The sequence below is a fragment of the Suncus etruscus genome, chromosome 19 (assembly GCF_024139225.1).
Source record: "Suncus etruscus isolate mSunEtr1 chromosome 19, mSunEtr1.pri.cur, whole genome shotgun sequence".
In the NCBI taxonomy this organism is placed as follows: Eukaryota; Metazoa; Chordata; class Mammalia; order Eulipotyphla; family Soricidae; genus Suncus; species Suncus etruscus.
The window spans coordinates 11,776,346-11,802,142 of NC_064866.1; the positions used below are offsets into that span (position 1 = coordinate 11,776,346).

Consider the following 25,797-nt stretch of genomic DNA (forward strand, 5'->3'; position numbering starts at 1 on the left):
GGAAGGTCACTCTGCAGGGTTTTGGGTCCTGCCTGTGATGAGCTCGCCCCCACCTTGAGGTTGGGGGGGGGGTCCCTTCTTTGTTCTGCTCACAGTGCTTGCATTTAAAAAAAAGAGTAAAAGAGGATTCAAAAGCAGTGTTGTGTGTGTGTTTTTTTTTTGTTTTTGTTTTTTAATAACATTCAGAATTCACAGAGGATCTCATGGTCTCCCATTTCGATGCTCTGTTTTCGTGTTTTCGCTGCAGAATCACATTCAGATGGCAGTCTGATTTCAGGCACTTTGAAAACATATTCATCTGGAATAAAAATCTGCATGAACCACTTCTGCATACGTCAAAATGAGAAGAGAGGAATTCTAGTCCTCAATCTAGACAGGCTCGTCACCCCTGGATTCAACTTTCCTGATTGTGATCAGGAGGATGATGGCCAAGCTGGAGACGGTGTGAGGGGCCCATTCAGCTTCAGCCCAGAGACGTGAGTCGTAAAATTCCAAATGACCCGGGTACGACTAAAGAATACAAAAAAAAAAAAGGTGGGCTACACAAACTGTATTACACAGATATCTGGTTCTGGCTACTACCAAAATAAATAACATGCCCTCGTTGGATGGTGTGACTCTGAGCTCTGGGCTGAAGTCGGAAGGAATGTCAGAGGTGGCAAATTGGTCCCCTAGGCCACTAGCTGCTGGTGGGCAAGAGGATTTCCACATCCTTGCCATTGGCCACAACCGGGTTAGTGGAACAGCTGCTGGTGAGGTCCTCGGAGGTGGTCAGGCCTGAGGCCTGGGGAAGAGTTTTGGTCAGTGGTGTGGTAGCAGAGGGAGAAGGGGCGAGGCCTGGTTTTTTGGGGGGGATAGGAGGAGGATTGCCTCTCTCAGCCCTGGGGATGGTAGGAGACTTGATCCCTGGAGAAAGGGGACTCAGAGGACTGGACACTTTCCCAGGAGTGGGTGAATGGCTGGTGTCACTTCTGGAGTTGGCCGAGGGGGCCAGGTTCCGATAGTCTGTGCCAAAGGGGGAGCTATTGGGTGACACGGGCTTGATGGGGCCCTGCTGGCTGGTGAATCTAGAGAGCACCTGAGTGACCGTGTTACGGGCCAGCTGCTTGGCGGCAGAGTTGTCTAGGAGGGTAGGGGACAGATCCCGAGATGGTGGACTCTGCAGGCCGCTGGCTTGCTGGTCTTGATCTGCTTGGGACTGGAATTTGTGCCTTGCTGCGTGGAACCGCTGGTTGATCCCCACTTGGTAGGAGGAGTGATAACCGGGGCTGCCAGCTGAGGAGCCCAGGAGACGCTTGGTCAGAACTGGGGAGGAGCAGGGTGAGGAGGTGAGGGAGGAGGAAGCTGTACTGCTAGGAGACAGGGAGCTCCCACTGGATGGGAGGTGACTGGGTGTGGGGCCTGGAGCGTCCACACCCACGGCACACCCCCCATTCTCAACAGCTTTCTCTTGGGCCAATCCCACGCGAAGAGCTGGGCTATCTCCACTGTTTCCAGCCACTGGCTCCTTGGCTGTTTGTAGTTCAGGTTCCAAGTGGCCATTAGCTTTTGCATAAGAGCAAGTGGAGGTGGTGGAACTAGGTGGTGTCGTGGTGGCCCCCTTGGGGATCCCACTCCCGTGGGTTCTTTCTGCTGGGAAACTTTCTGTCTGGCAGCACACAGATACCAGCATGGGAGACTCGGTGCCAGTGCCTTTGGATGTGGCTCCAACTTTCAGGGCTGGTGACTGCGCACCGCTCTGCTGGGGAGAAGCTTCCAGCTCCTTCACCGTCTTCTTCAAACTCTCCATCTCCTCCTTCAGGGTTCTGGTCCGGTTCTCTTCTCGGTTCAGCTTGGCTCTCAGTTGCTCTCGTTCGATGTCAAACTCAGACAACTGCTTCTCCACCTGGGCCTCAATCTGCAAGCCCCTCTTCTTTTCGGCTGCGAGCTCTTCCTCCAGCTTACTCACACGACTCTTCTCCTTCTCTAGTTTCAGGCTCAGCTCTCCAGCTTTCTGGCCCTCTTCGGCCGCCTTGTTGGTGGCTTTCTTGCACTCGATCACCAGCATGGAGGAGAGTTGCTTGTGGCGGGCACGCTCTTCTTCCAGCTGACTTGACAGTTTCTTCTGCTCCTTTTCAAACTTTTTCACTTGGGATTTTTCAAACTCCAACTAGGACAAAAAAACACCGCCACAAATCTCTATTAGAATAAGAAAACAAAGAGACAGACCAAACAACTCTAACTTGGGGTCAGAGAGATAGCTGCGGTGGGATGTTTGCCTTGTATGCAGCTGAACAAGGACGGACTTGGGTTTGATTCCTGGCATCCTATATGGTCCCCTCGCCTGCCAGGAGCAATTTTTGAATGCAGAGCCAGGAGTAACCCCTGAGTGCTGCCGGGTGTGGCCCCAAAACCAATAATTACATAAATAAATACACAGAACAAACAAAAAGGTTTTTAACTTGTCCTACCTAATTTGCCTAGCACATGGGAGTACTATGGAGGTTGTGGTGCTTAAGGCAAGTATTTTTTTGTTTTTGGGCCTTACCCAATGTTACTTAGGAGTTATTCCTGGCTCTGTGCTCAGGGATCATTCCTGATGGGGTTTGGAAGAATTGAACCTGAGTTGGCTGTGTGTAAGGCAATTCATCTTATTGTTCTGGTGACATGGGCAAATATTTCTGATGTCTTGGGGGCATCTAACATAAAATTACATGCACTATATAGGACATAATCTTTTCTTGAGAATTTGGGGATCACCTCTAGTCATTAAGCTGTTTCAGGGTTATTAGTGGAACTAAAATACCTCATTGGAAAGAAACAAGATCAGAACCAATTCAAAATAGAGAAGAGAAAGCTATATGCAGCAAATTCATATTCATTGAGACATGCGTGCATGTTTATAGACTGGCTTCTGCTTTAAGATAGGTCTAATTGGTGATGGGAATGTTGCACTGGTGATGGGGGGTGTTCTTTACATGACTGAAACCCAAACACAATCATGTATGTAATCAAGGTGTTTAAATAAAAAAAAAAAAAGATAGGTCTAACAGGGCATTCTTTTTATTTCTGGGGAGGGGTCACACCCGGTGACACTCAAGGGTTACTCCTTGCTCTGAGTTCAGAAATCGCTCCTGGCAGACTCCAGGGACCATATGGGATGCCGGGAATCAAATCACCATCAGTCCTGTGTGCAAGGAAAATGCCCTACCACTGTGCTATCTCTCAGGCTCCTAGCTGGGCATTCTAAACTAAGAAAACTTTGAGAGGGGTCAAAGAGATAGTGCAACAGGTAAGGTGCTTGTCTTGCACGCGGACAACCCAGGATAGATCTATATAATCTCTGGCCCTACTTGTTTTTGACTGTTTTTATTTTTTTTGTTTTTTTGTTTTTTGTTTTTGAGTCAACACCCCGAGCCGCTCAAGGGTTACTCCTAGCTCTGCGCTCAGAAATTGCTCCTAACAGGCTCAGGGGACCATATGGGACACCAGGATTTGAATAACCATCCATCTTGTGTCTGCTGCGTGCAAGGCAAATGCCCTACCACTGTGCCAACTCTCTGTCCCCCCCTACTTGTTCTTGAAGAGTTGTAATGTGGGATCCAACAACTGAAGTGAGAAATCTAATGGACTCTGTTTTACCCAGTCATTTGCAAACTTACTTGAATTGAATTTTGAAGCAAAGCAAACCCTACCCTCCTTCTAGAACCTTCTTTGAAAAATGCTATTATAGACTGAGGGTCACTGTGAGCCCAGTACCTGCTGAGTTAGTCGCTCCCTCTCCTTCTCCAGCATGTAGGTGACATCATCCCCTTCTGCTGTGTCTTGAGCGTGCCTCTGCCTTTCTTCCTCCAGGTCTAGGATCACCTTAAATGGATTTCAAGGAAAATAGTCAGTTCTGATCTAGAAAGAAAACACAGCGGGCAAGGTGCTTGCATTGTGACTAGGACTCAATCCGGCACTGCAGAGCCCTGTGAGATTTCTGTGCCTTAAGTCAGGAGTAAGCTCAATACAACAACAAGGAAGCCAGAAAGATAGCACAGCGGTAGGGCATTTGCCTTGCACGTGGACGACCTGGGAGGGACCTGGTTTGATTCCTGACACCGCATATGATCCCCCAGCCTCCAGGGGTGATTTCTGAGTACAGAGCCAGGAGTAATCTGAGCACTGCTGGGTGTGGCACAGAAACCAATCAATCAATCAAGTTAAAAAAACTACAACAAAAAGTCATTTATAAATACTAAGAAATATTTACAATATATTTAAATGCTAGGTGCATGTTCCATAAAGAAATAAATATAAAGGGGCCGGAGAGATAGCATGGAGGTAAGGCATTTGCCTTTCATGCAGAAGGTCATCAGTTCGAATCCGGCTTCCCATATGGTCCCCCGTGCTTGCCAGGAGCAATTTATGAGCATGGAGCTAGGAGTTTCCCCTGACACTGCCGGGTGTGACCCAAAAACCACCAAAAAAAAAAAAAAGCAAAACAGAAATAAATATAAAAATAATGAAGCAGAACTATAGTAATAGTACAGTGGGTAGGGAACTTGCTATACAATGCAGCTGACCCAGGTTTGATCCCCTGCACCCATATGATCACCCTGAGCTTGCCAGAAGTGATCACTGAGTATAGATCTGGGAGTAACCCCAGAGCACCACTGGGTTTGGCCTCAAAAGTCAAACAAGCAAGTAGAGAGGACGATAGAGGGGCCATTAGGGAGACCCCGGGTAGCAGGGTGGAAGACACCAGTTATATGCTGGTACAGAGTCAGAGCGAAGTTTCCCCAGAGCTATGCCCAAAGGGATCAGGAAGTAGAAGAGGGTTTAGAGAATTAATAGAAGGTTCTGGAAAGTGCAGCTGTTTGGTATGTCCTTGGGAAAGGTGCAGGTAACAAGGGAAGCTATGAGTTGGGAAAATAGAAAAGGAAGAAGACTGAAGTGATAATAGAAGGATATCCATTCCAAGAGTAGCCTATGAGCGCCACTGGGGTGGGTGTGGCCCAACCCTGCTACCCCCACAAATTAGTTACTACAATACATAACAAGAAGTGATTATCCCTGACTACTGGGGAGAAGAAGGACTAGGAAGAGGTGAACTAGAGAACCCCATTTTTGTAATAACCATGTGACTTACTGTTCAAAGCCCTGCTTTATGTTTGTTTGTTTTGTTATATTTTGGTCACACCTGGTTGTTCTCAGCTTTGTATTCAGGAATCACTCCTGATGGGATTGAGGGGCCATATGGGATGTAAGGATCAAACCAGGTCAGTACATGCAAAGCAAGTGTGCTACCTCCTGTACTATTGCTCTGGTACCAAAGCACTTCTGAGTCAAAGGAGGTAGATTGAATACCTAGATCAAGGTGCAAGGCATGAACTGGGGCTCTTGTAGGTAAATGAGGGCTAGGTAGGACAGGGTTAGGTAGGATTAGGTAGGCCTAATCATAGGCCGTGGATACAATCTAAGTTCTAACAAAGTCAGGGTTCTATTTAGATAGAAACACAAGAATAGCTAGCTAGGTGGTTCTTTAGAGACTGGAACATTCAAAGAGAGTCAGGGCTGGAGCTAGAATTCAGATTGGTAGTGTATCTTTCTTATGTGGCAGGCCTGGGGTTGAGCCCCCATCATCCTTTTCCCCCACCAAAAGAAGTATGGCATGGGGAAATTGGGAATCATTCTCAATTTCAACTCTTGAACTACCTAGCACCATTTATTATCTTTATAAACACTATTCTATGATGAGCCAGCCTGTTCCTCCACCCCACCTCTACTCTAGCCTGTAGGAAGGTTACAAGCTTGTTTGTAACAGAGGAGGCTATGAAGATATTCCTGGAGAATTAAGTAAAAGCTTCCAAAATTTAGGTAACTAATTCTCTGCCCATAAACACCTTTTAAATCAGGGCACATGTGTTTTCACATGACTTCTTTCTAGGTCTGATGGTGAACTTTTCTTGCTCTTGAATAATTTTGAGAATTCAAGTAAAGATGAGGAGGGAAGATATAATATTCCACAAAAAGATCAACTCTGTATATTTTCTAGAAGAATCAAAGAACATATGAAACTAGTCTGTTTTATAGGCCAAGGATGAAAAATAAATGGTGGTCCATAAAATAAAATCACCAGCACTAATATTCCAAAGAAATAATCTCCCCACCTTCTCCTTACACAAGGTATAAATTTTTTTTGTTTGTTTTTTGTTTTTTGTTTTGGGTCACACACAGATTTGCTCAGGGGTTACTCCTGGCTCTGCATTCAGAAATCGCCCCTGGCAGGCACAGGGGACCATATGGGATGCCAGGATTCGAACCACCATCATTCTGCATGTAAGGCAAATACCTTACCTCCATGCTATTTCTCCGGCCTCATTACTTATGTTTTTTGAGAATCAGGCCACGAAATAAAATCACAGGGCCAGAGAGATAGCATGAAGGTAAGGCGTTTGCCTTTCATGCAGAAGGTCATTGGTTCAAATCCCAGCGTCCCATATGGTCCCCTGTACCTGCCAGGAGCAATTTCTGAGCACAGAGCCAGGAGTAACCCCTGAGCACTGCTGGGTGTGACCCTCCCCCCCCAAAAAAAAAGAAATAAAATCACAAACACTAATATTTAAATAAAATAAACACACACACACATACACACACACAAACAGCCTTTCATAGGTTAGTACAAGCTGAGAGACTGCTTATGCTTATGCACTAAAACGCAAAACTAGGAATAAACAAAAACAGTCTGTTGGTCTATATATTTATAGTCAGGTAAATTCTCTTTCACTAGGATGGGACATTCCCCAAATACCTGTTAATCTATTTATCACATCAGTTAGCAAATAAAGAAGTTTTTGTTAAGCTGTAAGCTTGGTCAAACCCTGCTCTGTTGCCAAAGTCTGGAGGATCAAGAGCTGGAAAAACATACTGACCACTTTAGAGTGTCATAGCAAAAGGAATGGCCCCTTCAGTTCCATTTCTGGCACACCACACACCCTAAATTTAATGTCGGAACAACTTGTGTATTTTTTTTTTGTCCTGTCTCAGGATTCCGGGTAAGGAAGGGGGTTCTTATCCCATGAGACTTCTCAGCTGGATAATTATGAAAGCAGCAGCTGACAAGGATGTTTGGCATCCTTGAGTGACATTTCCCCAGTGGCAAAAGGTGCCATACCTTTCGATGTCGGCTTTCGGCAGCAGCCAGCTGGGACAACATGCGTTCTTGCATGTTCTTACACTGCTTCATCACTGCCTTCAGAACCGAGAGCGGGTTTGTGCAGACCGGCTGCTTGTCTTCGTCATTATGTTCTTTCAGAGTTTCAAAGTCTCTCTGGAGTGCCATTAAAGGGTCACTGATGTTGTACTTGCCATAGCGTTCTTCAATGAAAGTGTCTCGGTGCTGAGCCTACAAGGGAGAAAACATAAGCATTTAACTTTGAAAACTATTCATATACTTATTTTTAGTCACAGTCGGCAATACTCAGGGGTTACTTCTGGCACTGTGCTCAGGAATCACTTTTGGCAGGGGATCAGGGGACATATGGGATATTGGGGATTGAAGCCAGGTTGGCTGGGTGCAAGGCAAGCAGCCCTACCCACTGTACTAACTCTCTGGCCCACAGTTTTGAAAACCAAAGGGTGGGGATAATGTAATCTGCTGATTACAAATCACACCAGGCCATCAAAATGGAGAAAAGCACATTGTAGGGCCAGAATTCCTGCCCAAGTCCCTGAGTCTGAGTCCTAATACTGCAGAACTCAACCACCCCAACACCACCAGGGTGTAGCATGGCACCACCAGACTTTCTTTTGTTTTCTTTTTTTTGGTTTTTGGGTCACACCCAGCAGCACTCAGGGGTTACTTCTGGCTCGAATCTCAGAAATTGTTCCTGGCAGGCACGGGGGACCATATGAGATGCCAGGATTTGAACTACCGTCCTTATGCATGCAAGGCGAATGCCTTACCTCCATGCTATCTCTCTGACCCCACCAGACTTTCTAAGGCCAAGATCACTGGGACCCCTGAGCATTGCTCGTGTGGGAGACCACCCCACCCCAAATCATACAACATCAAAAAGGTATCATAACATATAAACAATATAAAGAACAAATACATTTAGATGGAGCTGACCAAGTAGTAGACATTATTTTAGCATTTATATACATATAACTATTTTATTATAAAAATTTATAACAGTGCTATCATGTCCATTTACACAAAGGTCAAGTAACTTTTTCCAGATTGTTCATCTGCAAATGCTAAATTATGATTTATTTTTTAAAATTTTATTTATTTATTACATTTTGGGCCACACCTGGTGGCGCTCAGGGGTTACTCCTGGTCTGTGCTCAGAAATCATTGCTCCTGGCAGAATCAGGGGACCTTATAGGATGCAGGGAATTGAACCTGGGTCTATCCTAGGTCAGCTGTGTGCAAGGCAAATGCCCTACTGCGGTACTATTGCTTAGGCCCCTAAGACTGTGATTTAAACCCAGTAAATCTGGCTCTAAAAATCTGTCACAATTATGACTAACTATGTTTCTGCTTAAAAAACTATATTCTTGTCATGAAAATTATTTTCTGCTCAAAATTTCTGATAATAAAATAAGATTAGAGATATTGAACAGAAACTCCCAAAAGGTTTTTTTTTTTTTTGTATGCCAACATTTTTGAGGGCTTTACCCTTAGGTAAAGTTCAAATAACAACAACAAGAACAACAAATGTATCATTAGCAATAGGTGTATTTGTTTTGGGGATGGGGAGGAGAGGTGATTTGGGGCCACACCAGGGGATGCTGGGAGTTGGTTCTAGCTCTGACGCTGGGGACCACTCCTACCAGTGCTCAGGGATCAAAACTAGCCTCGGAATGCAAAGCATGTTCTTCATTCCTTTGCACTAACTCTCAGCAGCAATAGCTATCTTCTTATCTTCTCTTTCTGTTGCCTTTACACTGTAAAATATGGTTAGCATGGTAATTATGAGCTTCCTATTTGGAGAGCCTAATATAAAGTGGCCAGAATAAGCAAAGGACAATGAAAGAGAACTATTTTCCCATAACCTTGAATTCCTTGGGATTTGAAGAGACATAACATCCCACTCACGGGTTGGTGGGCCAAGCATGAAGAGTCAAAGCCTGCTAGAAGTAAAGAGAAATCAATTCGACCTGCTGCCAAGCCCGTCACTCTGCTAATCTGCTCAGCTACTGGCTCCCTTCTTGATTTCTGTTTTAGGGAGTTGTGGAATGAATAAAAGATGATCAAGTGTTTGGTGTTCAGCCTAGTATTTCTAGGCAAGGGGGCCAAGTCGAGTAGAAGGATGAGAAGGAATAGACAGAGATTCTGAATTAGAGAGGTCGTGGAGTTTTCTTCATTTGATCACCCTTGTATGACATACAGGTGAATAGAGTGACATTCATGGAGGATTTACTATATATATAATCATTAAACTGCTTCCTGAGAGCTGGAGAGATAGCACAGCGGTAGGGCGTTTGCCTTGCATGCAACCTATCCAGGACCAACAATGGTTCAAATTCCAGCATCCCCCTAAGCCTGCCAGGAAAGACTTCTGAGCGCAGAGCCAGGAGTAGCCCCTGAGCACTGCCGGGTGTGACCCCCTCCAAAAAAAATAAATAAAAAGGAAAGAAAAAATACCCTCCTTAAAAAAAAGTCATATTAAGATAAAAACAAATGGCATTATTATTCAGAGCAAAAGTCTCAAACATGAGACTCAAACATGTTTTCAAAGTTTTCCTTTGGGGGTTACAGTAAATAGTACAATAGGTAAGGCATTTGCTGGGCATGTAATCAACCCGGGTTTGATGCCTGTCATCCCATGTCATCCCATATAGACCCCAAAATACCACCAGGAGTAATTCCTGAGTAAAGAACCAGGAGTAACCCATGAGCATCATAGGGTCTGACCCCAAAACAAATGAACAAACCAAATCACTGGCCAGAAACAGTCCAGATGCAATGCATTTCCCTGCAAGCTGCCAGCCAGGTTTTATGTCAAGCATCAATATGGTCCCCCAAGCACCAGTAGGTGAGATTTGTGAGAGCAAAACCAGAAATAAGATCTGAGTCCAGCTGGGTGTGGACTCAACCCACCCAAATAAATAAAAAGAACCTCTGCTTAGTTATTAAAAACACTGAAATTGTACTAGAGAGATAATATAGGGGTTATTATAGTGTTTGCTTTATTGGGGCAAATTCTGGTTCTATCTGAGTTATTGTTTTTAAACTATTTATTTATTTATTATTAATTGATTGATTGGTTCTTGGGTCACACCTGGAGATGTTCAGGGGCTACTCCTAGCTCTGCACTCAGCAATCGCCCCTGGCAGGCTGGGAGACCATATGGGATGCTGGGAATCGAGCTGGGTCCCTCCTGGGTCGGTCTCATGCAAGGCAAACTCTACCACTATGCTATCTCTCAGGTCCCTATTCGAGTTTTTTATAAAGTTCCCTGAGTACTGCCTGGAGCAAACCCTGAGAACAAAATCAGATTTAGCCTCTAAGAAGCACAGTATATGGCCCAAGTATTCCTTCCACCCTCAAAAACCAAACAAAAAAACCAAACAAGTAACCCCCCCCAAAAAACAAAAAGCCCCACCCAAATTAATAACCTAGTATTCAATGGAAGTTTTGCAGTTATTAATAGCAAAACATGTTTAGAAAAATCCTTAAACAGTGAAAAACAATCGAAGCAAGAGAAAAAAATCTTTTTTTGGTTTTGTTTTGGGGCCACACCTAACAATACTCAGGGCTTACTAAAAACAAAAACTCTTTTTTTTTGGGGGGGGGGTCACATCCAGCAGCACTCAGGAGTTACTCCTGGCTCTACACTCAGAAATTGCTCCTGGCAGGCTTGGGGGACCACATGGGATGCCGGGATTCGAACTGCCATCGTCTTGCGTGCAAGGCAAATGCCCTACCTCCATGTTATCTCTCCGGCCCCTAAAAACAAAAACTCTTTAAATTGAAATTCCGCTTTACTGTGCTATTTCTTTTTCACAGTAGCCATTTCTTTCTATTTAGTAATGGGGACAAAACAATTACGAGAACAGAAATCAGTGTAGCACAGGAAAAAAAAAAGGTGAACTTGAAATTTTTCTTCATTACTGTTTTTTTCCCATTTATTTCTTTGAATTTATTTTCACTTTTAAACATCTTGTTGTTTTGTGATTTACAATACTGCTCATGATAATAGGGTTCATGCATACAATGTTCCAATACTACTTCTCTATAAGAGTCCCCGACCATCGACCAGTGGTCCTCAAACTATGGCCCGTGGGCCACATATTGTATTTGTATCTATTTTGTTTCTTCATTGCAAAATAAGATATATGCAGTGTGCATTAGAATTCGTTCATAAGTTTTGTTTTTACTATAGTCAGACTCTCCAATGGTCTGAGGGACAGTGAACTGGCCCCTTGTTTAAAAAGTTTGAGGACCCCTGGGCCCGGAGAGATAGCACAGCGGCGTTTGCCTTGCAAGCAGCCGATCCAGGACCAAAGGTGGTTGGTTCAAATCCCGGTGTCCCATATGGTCCCCCGTGCCAGCCAGGAGCTATTTCTGAGCAGACAGCCAGGAGTAACCCCTGAGCAATGCCGGGTGTGGCCCAAAAACGAAAAAAAAAAAAAAGTTTGAGGACCCCTGACACTCTCTTTCCAAGTAAACTCAGTTCTACTGAATCTAAAATCTGTTGTTTTTGGTCCACACCCAGTGATGCATGTTATAGTCTGCTCAGATTGTGTCTGTGGGTCAGTGTTGGTGATGCCTGGGAGGTCATATGGGGGTGCATATGACTGAACCCTAGTTGGTCGCATGCAAAGTCTGACTGATGGTACTATTACTATAGTCTATGAACCCAAATATTTTTAAAATGCTTTAAATTTAATCTTTTTTCTTTTTCAATCATTTTAAATTCTTTTTATTTTAAATAATTTTTATGGAGACCCATGTGAACTCCAAGTCTTTCACAGTTATATTTAAGGTACATAGTGACAGTGAATTAGGGCCATTCCCACCACCAGTGTTGACCTCCCTTCGCCCCTGTTCCCAGCATGCATCCCATACTTCCCCCTTTATCCCCTGGACTGCTAATGTAACTGGTCCCCTTTGTAGTAGATCTTGATTCCGTTGTCGTTGACTTTTGGGTTTGGTATTTAGGCCTGATCATTTTTTATTTCCACTCAATGTTCGTGTGACTGTTTGCTCTTGCTACCATCCACTTTCTTTTCTTTTCCCCCTTAATTTATGAGGCAGAAAGAGACGACTCAAGTTCTGTGTGAACCCAAATATTTTGATCATTATTTCTTTCAGAACATCTTGATGAACGCGAGTTATCAAAGCACGAACAGGGAATGTAATTTCTCACCTCGACTTTGGATCTGCTGAGGTATCTCTTAGGTTTAAGTATAGAATTAACTAATCCTTAAAAAGATGACTTAAAAAACTCATACTATGATTATCCGGTATAATTAATAAGTACCACACAGAGCTGACAAGTCATGGATAAAAAGCTTATCTGGTGAGGTCTCAGCCGTCTCTAAGAACAGTGGTTAAGAAGTCTGTTTTTTTTTCTTTCTTTTTTTTTTTTTTTTTTGTTTTTTTTGGCCACACCAGGCATTGCTCAGGGGTTACTCCTGGCTGTCTGCTCAGAAACAGCTCCTGGCAGGCAGGGGGGGACCATATGGGACACTGGGATTTGAACCAACCACCTTTGGTCCTGGATCAGCTGCTTGCAAGGCAAACGCCGCTGTGCTATCTCTCCGGGTCCCCTGTTTTTTTTCTTGAAGTACTTCCCAGTAATTCCACAATCATTTGGGAAGTAATTACAAGTTATACAGAATTGGTGGCTGTACACACAAATGAAAAGGATCTGAAATAATTAAGAGAAGGCACCTCGTCGCAAAATAATTCTTTTAAGTAGATTCTAAGAGAAGACCCAAACATGGGTAAGCACATTCTGAGTCTATATTTATTATACCAAACCCTAGCTTGGAAAACACTTAGAACAATCTTGAGTTATTTCACAGTGCAGACAACAATATCCAAACATATATAAAGTTCTGAAGGAAAGAGGAGCTTAAATGGAGCTTAAATGAAAGAACTAAAAGGAAGGTGTATATGCCAGTTGTCTATTCCTGCATGACAAATGATCCCCAAATGTTGCAGTTTTAACAGTAAACATCTTCCTTCCTTCCTTCCTTCCTTCCTTCCTTCCTTCCTTCCTTCCTTCCTTCCTTCCTTCCTTCCTTCCTTCCTTCCTTCCTTCCTTCCTTCCTTCCTTCCTTCCTCCCTCCCTCCCTCCCTCCCTCCCTCCCTCCCTCCCTCCCTCCTCCTCTCTCTCTCTCTCTCTTTTTTTTTTTTGGCTATACCCAGCAATGCTCAGGGGTTACTCCTGGCTCTGCACTCAGAAATTGCTCCTGGTTCAGGAGACCATATGGGATGCCAGGAATTGAACCCAGGTCTGTCCTGGTCAGCTGCGTGCAAGGCAAACGCCCTACTACTGTGCTACCACTTCAGCCCAGTAAATATTTTTCTATCTCACAGTTTTTGAGGGTCAGGAATCCTAGAGCTTCTGGCTGAGGGTTCTGGCTCCGAGTTAAGCCACAACCCAGGGCTGTACCATCTGAAGGCCACCCTCATCCAAGCCCAAGACCTGGGGATATGGCTCAAAGTGGTGGAGTTCATGTCTCACATATCCCAAGCTCTGCCACACTCCATAGGGTGTAACCCTGGTGACCCCCATCCTCCCTCCCTCAGTTATCAGGACTGTTTCTCGAGCCCAAAGCACTAACAAATAGGAGAAGGCCATACCTGGCTATACTCAGAGGGGTTATTACTCATCCTATGCTTTGAAATGGCTCCTGGCAGTGCTTGGGGTGGGACCAAGTTTGGTGGCATGCAAGCTGTACTCTCTCTCTAGACCCACTTAAAAAAGGACCCACATAAGAAAAAACAACCCCAAGCAACATGGGAAGAGCCAGAATGTGAAATAAGGATAAGCTTGGAGAGTGATCTTGGAGGTGGTATCCCATAAGAAGCGAGTCTAGGGCCAGAGTGATAGCACAGCAGTAGGGCGTTTGCCTTGCACGTGTCCAAACTGGATGGACCCTGGTTCAATTCCCGGCATCCCATATGGTCCCCTAAGCCTACGAGAAGCAACTTCTGAGCACAGAGCCAGGAGTAACCCCTGAGCGCCACCGGTGTAACCCAAAAACCAAAAATAAAATAAAGTAGCAAGTCTAGATATGCATGTCCATCTCAAAGACCTCAAAAAATGTAGAGACCCCAAATCAGAGATGGAAAAACTTGTCAAGATCGAATCTAATCCTTTCTTGATAGGTCAGATATTCCATATGACATTTTCAAAATGGTTTGGTTCAGACATATAGCCAAAATTCATCTTTAAGTCCTCTCCAATTTCATTATTTTCACTTCAGGTTAACAATATTTAACAGAAACTCCCACCCATTATCAGAAAGCATGATAGTCTTTCAGACAGCAGGCAAATAATTGACTGGCTAGACAGAGGCAATGAGAGGCTCTTACAACTTCAGACAAAACAGACTAGTCATCTCTTACTCATTCTCACTATCACAGGCTGAATAACGGAAGTACCAGAAGTACTGGTGGTGGGACTGAAGCTGCAACATGGTTTGTCTAAAACTCAACTATGAAGACCTTTGTAAATCAGTGTCTTAATACAAAAAAAAAAAAAACTGTAAAAGAAAACCACATAATATCCTTAGAATTTGTCCTGCTTATTCCCTAAATTTCCGTTGTTATGATTAACTTTAAAAAAAAAAATGCCGGGGCCGGAGAGATAGCATGGAGGTAAGGCGTTTGCCTCTCATGCAGGAGGTCATCGGTTCGAATCCCGGCGTCCCATATATGGTCCTCCCGTGCCTGCCAGGAGCAATTTCTGAGCCTGGAGCCAGGAATAACCCCTGAGCACTGCCGGGTGTGACCCAAAAACCACAAAAAAAAAAAAAAAAAAAATGCCTAGGGGTCGGAGAGATTGCCAGCAGCCGATCCAGAATGAACGGTGGTTCAAATCCCAGCTTCCCACATGGTTCCTGGGGCCTGCCCAGAGCAATTTCTGAGCACAGAGCCAGAAGTAACCAACTGTGATCCAAAAGCAAAAAAAAAAAAACAAAAAAAAAAGCCTAAAAAAGTCACCTTTTTAAGGGGGCTCACTATTATGAATTATATGCATAAATAATATAATGAAATAGTCATATATAGCCCATACTTTTTTATTTTGGGGACCTGCCAAGCATTGTTGGGGGGAGCACTTCATTGATACTTACAACTGGACAATTTGGCCTGGCAATGCAGCGTCCAGAAATTTACTTCAAGCTTAAGAATAGGAAACTAATCTGTATTTTTTGGGATGATAATCACCAATGTGAAATATGGTTCCACATCTAAGGCTTAATTAATTGAAGGTTTATGTTCAAGATCTTCTTTTCTTTTCTTTTTCTTTTTTTTTTTTTTTTTGGTTTTTGGGCCACACTCGACTGTGCTCAGGGGTCACTCCTGGCTGTCTGCTCAGAAATAGCTCCTGGCAGGCACGGGGGACCATATGGGACACCAGGATTCGAACCAACCACCTTTGGTCCTGGATCAGCTGCTTGCAAGACAAAACGCTGCTGTGCTATCTCTCTGGGCCCAAGATCTTATTTTCTTTTTTTTTTTTTGTGGTTTTTGGGTCATACCCGGCAGTGCTCAGGGGTTATTTCTGGCTCCAGGCTCAGAAATTGCTCCTGGCAGGCACAGGGGACCATATGGGGCGCCGGAATTCGAACCGATGACCTCCTGCATGAAAGGCAAATGCCTTACCTCCATGCTATCTCTCCGGCCCCCCAAGATCTTATTTTCAAGGCTGGCACCATCACTATCAGAATGCATCTTTGCCATTTACTCTCCATTATAGAGTGACGGTTTTAATATTTAGTTTTAACTTTTTTATTTTGAAGTGCTGGGTATTGAACCCACCCCACTGCCTTGAGATGGAGATCAAACCTCAAGCCTGCATCAGCCTGTGCCATGTAAACAACCTGCCGCTGTACTCTTCCCATCCCCAAAGTGATTACTTTTATTAGTAAAAGTACTTAGCACAAATACTAATGCCTTAAAAATGATTAAATACCTCTAGGCCAGAAATCATAAAGAATATAATTGAGTCTAAAATGATATATTATTAATGCTACCAAGAGCATGTTAAAAAGAACCCTCTACACATAGTTGAGTCTATCAATTCAAATAATTTACATTCTAAAGTCATTTTATTTTGTTTTGTTTGTTTGTTTTTGGGTCACACCCGGCAGCGCTCAGGGGTTACTCCTGGCTCTACGCTCAGAAATCATCACTCCTGGCAGGCTCGGGGGACCATATGGATGCCGGGATTTGAACCACTGTCCTGCATGCAAGGTAAATGCCCTACCTCCATGCTATCTCTCCGGCCCCATTCTGGAGTAATTTTAAAATATCTCTATATTTGAGCAACTGAAAATAAAACAACCATTATGGATAATAAGTGCCACATTTTTAGGCATGCCATTTGTCCTAGAAGTCCTTTTCATTTTCTGAAAAAAATCTGGAACTCAGCTTTCCAGATCACCACAGGATGGTGACGCAGAGGTATTTCTGAGGTACTTATTCAGTTTTAGTACAAAGATGTGAGTTAAAATATTATAAAAACCCTAACAACTTGCAATCCAAAAGAATAGTTTTTTTTTTATATCCCACATGAGATAAATCTTAAAAATTTTTGTGGGGGGCCAGAGAGATAGCATGGAGGTAGTGCATTTGCCTTGCATGCAGGACAGTGGTTCAAATCCCAGCATTCCATATGGTCCCCTGAGCCAGCCAGGAGCGATTTCTGAGTGTAGAGCCAGGAGTAAGCCCTGAGTGCTGCTGGGTGTGACCTCCCCTCAAAAAAAAAAAAAAAAAAAAAAAAAAAACAACAAAAAAGTTTATTTTTTGTGAAGAGGGTAATACTCACACATGTACAGATGAAGAAACATAAACTCCTGAAATTTCATAAAATTGTAAATCAGCAAATTAATATTTTTTCAAGATCTATTTATCTTTCTCTTTTTTAAAGGGATAAAAATGAAAAAAAAACTGATAGTATTTATAATTCTATGCTAATACATTCTATATACACATATTTAATAAGGAGGAGAAAAACAGCCCAATTCTATTAAGATTCGAAAGAAAATGGCTGCCAATACTCCCAGGTAGTCAGATCTGGGGCTGATTCTGTGGCATTTGCAGGAAGGGGAAAAGGATGATTCCTCTTTTTGCATGAACTACAACAGCCCAGCACCACACCCTCCACCTTCTGACAGAAATGGCCCAGCTCCACAAATTAGCCTTCAAACTACCACACTACTAAATTCGTTTCAGATCTAGAGGTCATGGACACCTCAAACATCACAGTAATATCACAGGCAGTTTGATGGAAAGTTACATGGAGTTGATAGGAAGCTTGCCACAAAGAATGGCGAATGCAGTTAGGGTAGTGGATGGTTCATTGCGACAATAATAGTTGGAACTGATCACTCTGGACAAGAACTGGGTGTCAAAAGGGGATAAAGTGCTAGGTATGGTACCCCTTCATTAGCAATAGTGCAAATCACAGTGAAAAAGAAGAGACAGAGAGAGGGTATGTCTGCCACAAAGGCAGCTATGGGACAGGGCAGGGAGGATCAAAGGCAGAAGCCAAGAGGGAAACAGGACAAAGGTGGTGGAAAGTATGCATTGGTGAGGTGTGGTGTACATTCCCTGATTGAAACTCAACCATGAACAAATTTTGTAACTACGGTGCTGAAATAAAGTTCATTATTTTTTAAAGCTAGAAAAAAAAAGAACACCATAGAGAGAGAACAATGATTTCAAATTGACCTGCTGATTTAAGTTTGGATAATCCCATCTGCATTTGTGTTGTAATAATAGGAAGTAAATTTGTGCTTGCACGGAGGCAGGCTACGGCGGTGGTAGGAAGTTGGTGACCCAATGAAGTGAAGGTCACACTGGTGGGGGATCGGTTCTTGGACACTGAATCCCTGAAATGACTTCATCATGAACAACTTGATAAATCATGGATTCATGATAAAAAATTAGGAAATAAAACACGAGGATGGGGAGAATCAAAAAGATTTAGGAGAAAATCTGAATAAGCCTATGAAAGAATAAAAGGGAATTTTGTCTCAAAAAGGGAATACTGAGTTCAGGTTAGAAAAACATAGGAAATATGTACGTATCTGAATTTATAGGTAAAAGTGTAATAAAGTGCATATATGTGTGGGAAAGATGCTCTTGGGATCAATTCTGGACAACACAATCCCCACTCCTCAAAAAACTCCTACAATTTTCTTAGTATAATCACTTAAATTTTTTGGGGGGGTCACATCCAACAGTACTCAGGGGTGACTCCTAGCTCTATGCTCAGAAATCACTCCTGGCAGGCTCCAAGGACCATATAGGATGCCCGGATTCAAACCACCATCCTTCTGCATGCAAGGCAAACACCCTACCTCCATGCTATCTCTTTGGCCCTAATTTTTTTTTTTTAACATTTCTTTTTCTTTACTTTTGGTAAAACTTTGGGCTTGGGGATGACATCTGGCAGTGCTCAAGGCTTACTCCTGGCTCTGTGCTCAGGGATGACTTTTGGCTGTGGCCAGCGAACCGTCTATGGTGCCAGAAATAGAACCCAGGTAGTTCATGAGCAAGGAACTACTTTACCCACTGTACCATTACTCTGGTCCAGGCATTATTACTTCATACATTCAGCAAACTGATTTTGAAGTAGAATAAGTTTCAAAGAAGTTCTCTGGGATTCTTTTGAAACCACAGATATTTGAAAAGTAATTATTTACTTAAGGACAGACAACCATTCATAATGATAATCATTTGACTAAAGTACTCTAATGTCTATTAAAGGCTAAAAATGATAAATTTAGTACAAGTATGGTACTTCCAGTTAGTAGACTGCTTTGTTGATAGAATAAAATGATGGGGGGGGGGGGGCGCAGAGAGATAGCACAGAGATAGAGCGTTTGCCTTACATATGGCTGACTCAGGAGGGACTGGGTTCCATTACCAGCATCCCATATGGTCCCCTAAATGGCCAGGGGCGATTTCTGAGTGCAGAGCCAGGAATAACCCCTGAGCACCGCTGGATGTGGCCCAGAAACCAACCAACCAACCAACAAATCAATAATCAAGTTTAAAAAAATAAAATTATGGGTAAACAGTATGATGTAGACATTTTGACATTCAGATTCCTTATACAGAATTCCACACATAGGTAAAAACTCCAGATGAAAATAAAATAAAATGTATTGAACTTTTTTCTTCTTTTTTGTTCTGCCTTTGTAAAAATAAAAGTCTATTATGTGGTTGAAACAAGTTACAAATACATTTAGGCCTTTGACCTTTAGAGTGACTTCTTGAGGTAGGGAAGAAATTACATATTACAAATTACAAATATTACAAATTACAAGAGGAATTCAAGAAATATTGGGGAACACAGTGCCCTACACATAAATGAAAGATTTTTGTTTGTTTGTTTTTTGTTTTTGGACCACACCTGGAGGCACTCAGAATTTACTCTTGGCTCTTCGCTCAGAAATCACTTCTGGCTTGGGGGACCATATGGGATGCCGGGAATCGAACCCAGGTTGGCGGCATACAAGGCAAATGCCCTGCCACTGTGCTATAGCTCTGGCCCCTAAATGAAAGATTTTAAATGATGCATTAGACTAAGTTCTCTCCTCCACCTCCAGGAAGACCTTTTTAAAATACACCTTTTAAAATATCAGCTGGGGGGCCAGAGAGATAGTACAGTGGTAGGGCTTTTGCCTTACATGCAGCCGACCTGGGAGGAACCTGGTTTGATTCCCAGCATCCTATATGGTCCCCCAGCTTTCCAGCAGTGATTTCTGAGTGCAGAGCCAGGAGTGACCTCTGAGCTCCGTTGGGTGTGGCCCAAAAATCAATTAATCAATTAATGAAGTTTAAAAAAATATATGAGCTGACATCTACTTCGCTATACTTCCCAAATAAACCAGGGGTGATCAAAGACCCAAAGATGAGATACAAATGGTCCCAGAGCATGTAAACAGCTGCTCAAATCATTGGTAATCAGGGAGGTGTAAATCTGAACAAGATATCACACTACAGCTACTAGAAGCTACTAGATATTAGCTATAGGCATGGCTAAAATGAATGATCAGAACTAATCTCTAGTAAAAACAATCTAGTGAAACAGTAGGGACAGGGAGATGGATACAGGGAGAAAACCAGGAGGAAAGAACATCATTTTCTGGGTGAGGAGACTGTTCTGTGTCTAGAACATTTGTGCATTTGTAAAACTGACTGAAGTCAACACTCAGGAGTGCTTTAAACTGACACTTAATATTTGATGGACAATCCCATAAGCTAAGAGATATGGGATAAAATCTAGGAAGATAGACTTGACTCAATAACATCGAGCTCTTTGGTCTTAAGCAGCTGAAACATCTGCTGGAAAAGTTTAAGGTCCCCAGTCATAATGAACAAGCAGCCTTTGGCTTGTTGAAATGTTTTTCAAACAGTATCAGTATATTTACAGGAACACTCAGTACAGTTTATTTGATCAGAAATTTTAAGATCCAGACCTTCTGCTCCTAAGGAAGAGGAAGGAAAAGGCAAACCCTGGAAGTGGGTGGAGCTGGCAGATAAATGGGACTAGTTTAAAGAATCGCAGGAAAAGCCATGAAGTATGTGTGTGTGTGTGTGTGTGTGTGTGTGTGTGTGTGTGTGTGTGTGTGTTAGGGGGCACACAATCTAAAACCTGTCTGAGTTCTCCAAACAGAGGACTACCCCATGATTACAATCAAGACCCCAAAAATGTCTCTAGGAACTGAAAAAACTTATTAGATGTGTATTAAGGCTTTTCCATGATGAGTATACAGGTGGCAATCAATTGCAAAATTAAAAAATATTCTTTTAAGGGGCTGGAGCGGTGGCGGAAGCCTTAGGGTGTTTGTCTTGCACGTGCTAATCCTAGGATGGACCGTGGTTCGATCTCCCAGCGTCCCATATGGTCCCCCAAGCCAGGAGCAATTTCTGAGCTCATAGCCAGGAGTAACTCCTGAGAGTCACCAGGTATGGCCGCCCCCCAAAAAAAATCTTTAAAAAAGTCACACTAAACATTAACATGAAAGGCAATCTTTTGTTTTTCTTCCAATCAGGAGATTTTATGGAGAGAGCGTAGGAAGCTCTAAAATTATGGGATGGGTATGGCCTTTGCAAATCTGTTTGAAACAAGATTCTTAAATACTATTCTTACATACTAAATAGTATTCTTAAATACTATTGCCAGAGCAATAGTATTCTATTAGTACTCTAGGAGCCTATTTGCCTTACACATGGCCAACCTGGGCCCTGGTATCTCATAGGGTAGTCCCCTGAACCCACTGGGAGTAATTTTTGAGTGCAGAGCCAGGCGTAATGTAACCAGGAAACATTGCCAGGTGTAGTCCCCAAATAAAAAAAAAAAGGCAAATAAAATAGATTCTTAAAATACAGAATAAATTTGGGGCGGCGTTAATACAAGAGGCTATTCATGGGAATGCAAAAGCAGGGTAGAATGAAGATATTACAACAGGGTTTGAAGGCCACAATATTAACAGACTATCAGGGCGAGCAAACCTAAGTGCTGCTGAAGCTATCTCTCCAGAGCCAGAAAGGAGAGAGAGTACAGATTCAAGAGTTGCCTTGCAAGAGTCCAACCAAGGTTTAATCCCCAGCACAACTTAAGGTCTTGATCCAGAACATTCTTGAATTACTAACCAAGTGATCTTTGACTGCATCTGACACATCCACAACCCACTTTTTGCTTTTCAGTCTTAACATCTTTATTCCTCTCTCTAGTCTGTTCCCTTGAGAAAAAAAAATATTTCTGCGAGAGAAGATGGTACAGGAGAGATAGCACAGCGGTAAGGTATTTGTCTTGCATGTGGCCGACCCGGGAGGGACCAGGTTTGATTCACAGCCTCCCATATGGTCGTCCCCCCCCCCAGCCTGCCAGGAGCGATTTCTGAGCGCAGAGCCAGGAGTAATGCCTGAGAGCTGCTGGGTGTGGCCCCAAAAACCAATCAATTAATAAATAAAATTTAAAAAAATATCTGAACTGGCTTCTGGAAATAATCAGGCTGCTGAAGTAGATTACAGCCTATGAAGTCAGTGGAAAGGGGACAAACCAGAGAACATACAGGCCAGAATAGGACTTCTCTTTGGGGATAAGAGAGGTGTTCCTTTTTCAGTTTTTTTTTGTTTTGTTTTGTTTTTGTTATTGTTTTTGGTTTTTGGGTCACAACCGGCAGCGCTCAGGGGTTACTCCTGGCTCTATGCTCAGAAATTGCTCCTGGCAGGCTTGGGGGACCATATGGGATGCCGGGATTCGAACCACTGTCCTTCTGCATGTAAGGCAAACACTCTACCTCCATGCTATCTCTCCGCCCCTCCCCCCTTTTCAGGTTTAAGGAAAGCAAAACCATTGGGAAATGGGAGGTTGCCAGATGAGAGGAAATAACTAGATTCCTGTTCCCACTGGAACCTCACCAAGAACAGGAAAAGGGGCTCCAGTGAAGCCCCTAAGACTTTGTTAAGACATTCTTTCTCAATCACTTTGTAGATCTGACATGGAGAAAAGTCCTTTGTCCCATGGACGGAAGCCATTGTAAGAAATGGAAGGGAAGATTTCAAGGAGAAAAGAGCTGGACGTTATCAAAGTAACGAAAAGTTTGCGACGTTTGCAAAGCAGAGAAAGGGATGAGAGAGATTTTGTGAAAGTCAAAAAACAAGATCAAAGGACTCAAGAAACAGGATAATAATAGCTGCATCCTGGAAGACAGAGATGGGACATACAGACTTTAGACAGAAAAAACTAAGAAAAGTTATTGGTTGAAAAAATGCATTTTGAAATCAATCTAACAGATAAAGAAAAGCAAACAATGGGCCCGGAGAGATAGCACAGCAGCGTTTGCCTTGCAAGCAGCCGATCCAGGACCAAAGGTGGTTGGTTCGAATCCCAGTGTCCTATATGGTCCCCCATGCCTGCCAGGAGCTATTTCTGAGCAGACAGCCAGGAGTAATCCCTGAGCAACACTGGGTGTGGCCCAAAAACAAAAAAAAAAACAAAAACCAAACCCCCCCCCCCAAAAAAAAAAGAAAAGAAAAGAAAAGAAAAGCAAACAATGCTTTAGTCTCTAAAAACAAAACAGGAAGGGAGATACAGTACAGGTTCAGGAGGTGCCTTGCAAAAAAAAGTCCAACTTATGGGGCCAGAGAAACAGCATGGAGGTAAGGCGTTTGCCTTGCATGCAGAAGGTCGGTCGTTCAAATCCCGGTACCCCATATGGTCCCCCGAGCCTGCCAGGAGCGATTTCTGAGAGTAGAGCCAGGAGAAACCCCTGAGCATTGCCGGGTGTGACTCAAAAACCAAAAAGTAAAACCAAGAAACAAAAAAACAAAAGTCCAACCTAGGTTTAATCCCCAGCACAACATAATCTAGAACATTCTTTAATTACTAACCAGGTGGAATGCAAATGACCGTATCCTGATATGCAGGAACAGACATGAAGCAAAATATCAGTTGAAAAATAATATCTACTCTTCGAAGGTTTTTAGATGAAAACAAATATGCAGGGAAGACATGCACATATACCCATGATTTAGCATCGTTGACTACACATACGGAAACGAAGTCGTGATTTCCTGTCAAAAGAACAAATTGTTTTTATATGTAGGGAGAACTGTAAATACTGTCTCTGAGTGAGAAATAACAACAGTAAAAGTTCCGAAACACTTGATTATAGTTACTCTTCACAAAATATGAGATAATAAGTAGCCAGCTCTTTTCAATCTTGAATACAATCAAGTTAAAGGGTGTGTGTCTGTGACCTTATTCTTTCCTATGACAAATATTTCTGAAGAACCTGTTAGGTTCAAGATTCCTGGATGAAATATTAAAATGGATTAAGTGCCTGTCCATCATGGAACTTTTGTTTAGTGGGAGGAGGGAAGTTAGAGAAAATAAGAGAGATTTTTGAGTTTCAGTCATACAATGTATAACACCCTTCATTAATGCTTATTTCCCACCACCAATGTCTCCCTCAAGTTCCCTGTGCCTCTCTCTCTCTCTCTCTCTCTCTCTCTCACACACACACACACACACACACACTGTGGTTGGTAATATTATTACTGAAGGTATCATGCATATGTCTCCTTTTAGCACCATATCTAGACGGATCATTTCCAACTATTCAGAGCGATAGCACAGTGTAGGGCATATGCCTTGCATGCTGCCGACCTGGGTTCAATCCCTTTTATCTTATATGGTCCCCTAAGCCTGCCAGGAGTGATTTCTGAGCGCAGAGCAAGGAGTTACCTGAGCACTACTGGCTGTGGCCCCAAAACAAACTAACAAATAAAAAATAAAAGTTAAAGAAAATAAGAGAAAAAAAATCCCTACAACTAGCTATACTTTCAACATGAAGAGACAAATTCTACTATTACTATTAATCCTGTACAGAAAAAGAGAAATCACATTAAGAAATGATTCAACTGAACAAATGAATGGATGGAGAAATTATGGAAAGTCTACACAATGGAATAATGGAATACGACACAACTGTTAGGAAGAAATAAAGTCATGACATTTACTTATACATGGAGGGAGTATGGAGAATATTATGTTGAGCAAAATGAGCCAGCGGGTCAGGGATAGACATAAAACGATTGCACTCATTTGTGGGATATATATATATATATATATTTATAAATTGCATGGTAATATCTAGAGACAAGGGCCAGGAGGGCCAGTCCATGGCAGGAAGCATGCCACAAATAACGGGAGAATGCAGTCAGGGCAGAAAACAATGAAAGTTGGGAATGATGGCTCAGAGAGGGCTAGCACAGTGGAAGAGCATTTGCCTTGCACGCAGCCGATCCAGGATGGATGGTGGTTCAAATTCCGGCATCCCATATGGTTCCCCCAAGCCTGCCAGGAGCGATTTCTGAGCGCGGAGCCAGGAATAACCCCTGAGCGCCACCAGGTGTGACCCCAAACCAAAACAAAACAGAAAAAGAAGAGAAACTGAAAAGTAGTGAGAATTGACTCACTGATCTTTGGGAGAAAGTCAGGGATGTGAAGGTAACAAAGCTCAAATTCACACTACATTTTGTTTCTCCACTTCCCTAACTGTGTTTAGAATAGACAGATTTCCACAAGGTTTTAAACAGATAGCCCAGCAGGTTGAATACATGTGTTGTGTCTGGGAATGGCTTGAGCTCTATCTGGTTACTGGACATCCCCCTGAGCAACAGTAGGATTGATTAGCCTCCATGCATTACCAGGTATAGCTTAACACAGTAACAAAACAAAGAATATGTGGGCCTCGGGACTGCCTAGTAGGAGTGGGGCCCTCAGTGTAACAGCACTGCTGTGGTGATTCCTGGCACTGTAAATAAGAGCTCTGGACTTCGCAACATGAGGAATAACAAAGGGGCAGGAAGAAGGGAAAGTAAACGTTTTCTCAGGTCTTCACCGTCCACCACTCACACTGTATTTCTTTTTTTTCTCTATTTTTTTTCCTCAGAGTGGGGGGAAAGATTTGGGGGGCAGGAGGAGGAGGAGATGGGGGAGAGGTGCTAAGGAGAGGAGGAGGGAGGAGGGGGGTCTGAGAAGAGATTGTCTGCATTTCTTAAGATTACAAGTCTTTTAATTAGGCCATTAATATATGAATGTTTGCTCAAAATTTGAC

At 43.0% G+C, this 25,797-nt stretch overlaps 1 protein-coding gene across 1 annotated transcript in view; it reads right to left on the bottom strand.

Annotated features, from left to right (window-relative positions):
- Nucleotides 1-210: 210 nt before the first annotated feature.
- CTTNBP2NL (CTTNBP2 N-terminal like) overlaps nucleotides 211-25,797 on the bottom strand; it is a 40,400-nt gene continuing 14,813 nt past the window's right edge. Inside the window, exons 2-4 of the mRNA XM_049765707.1 lie at nucleotides 7,139-7,369; nucleotides 3,739-3,846; nucleotides 211-2,149 (exon numbers count right to left, since the gene is read on the bottom strand). Of these exons, the coding sequence (XP_049621664.1) occupies nucleotides 680-2,149; nucleotides 3,739-3,846; nucleotides 7,139-7,369 (1,809 nt within the window). The 3' untranslated portion in view covers nucleotides 211-679. The remainder of the gene's footprint in view (nucleotides 2,150-3,738; nucleotides 3,847-7,138; nucleotides 7,370-25,797) is intronic.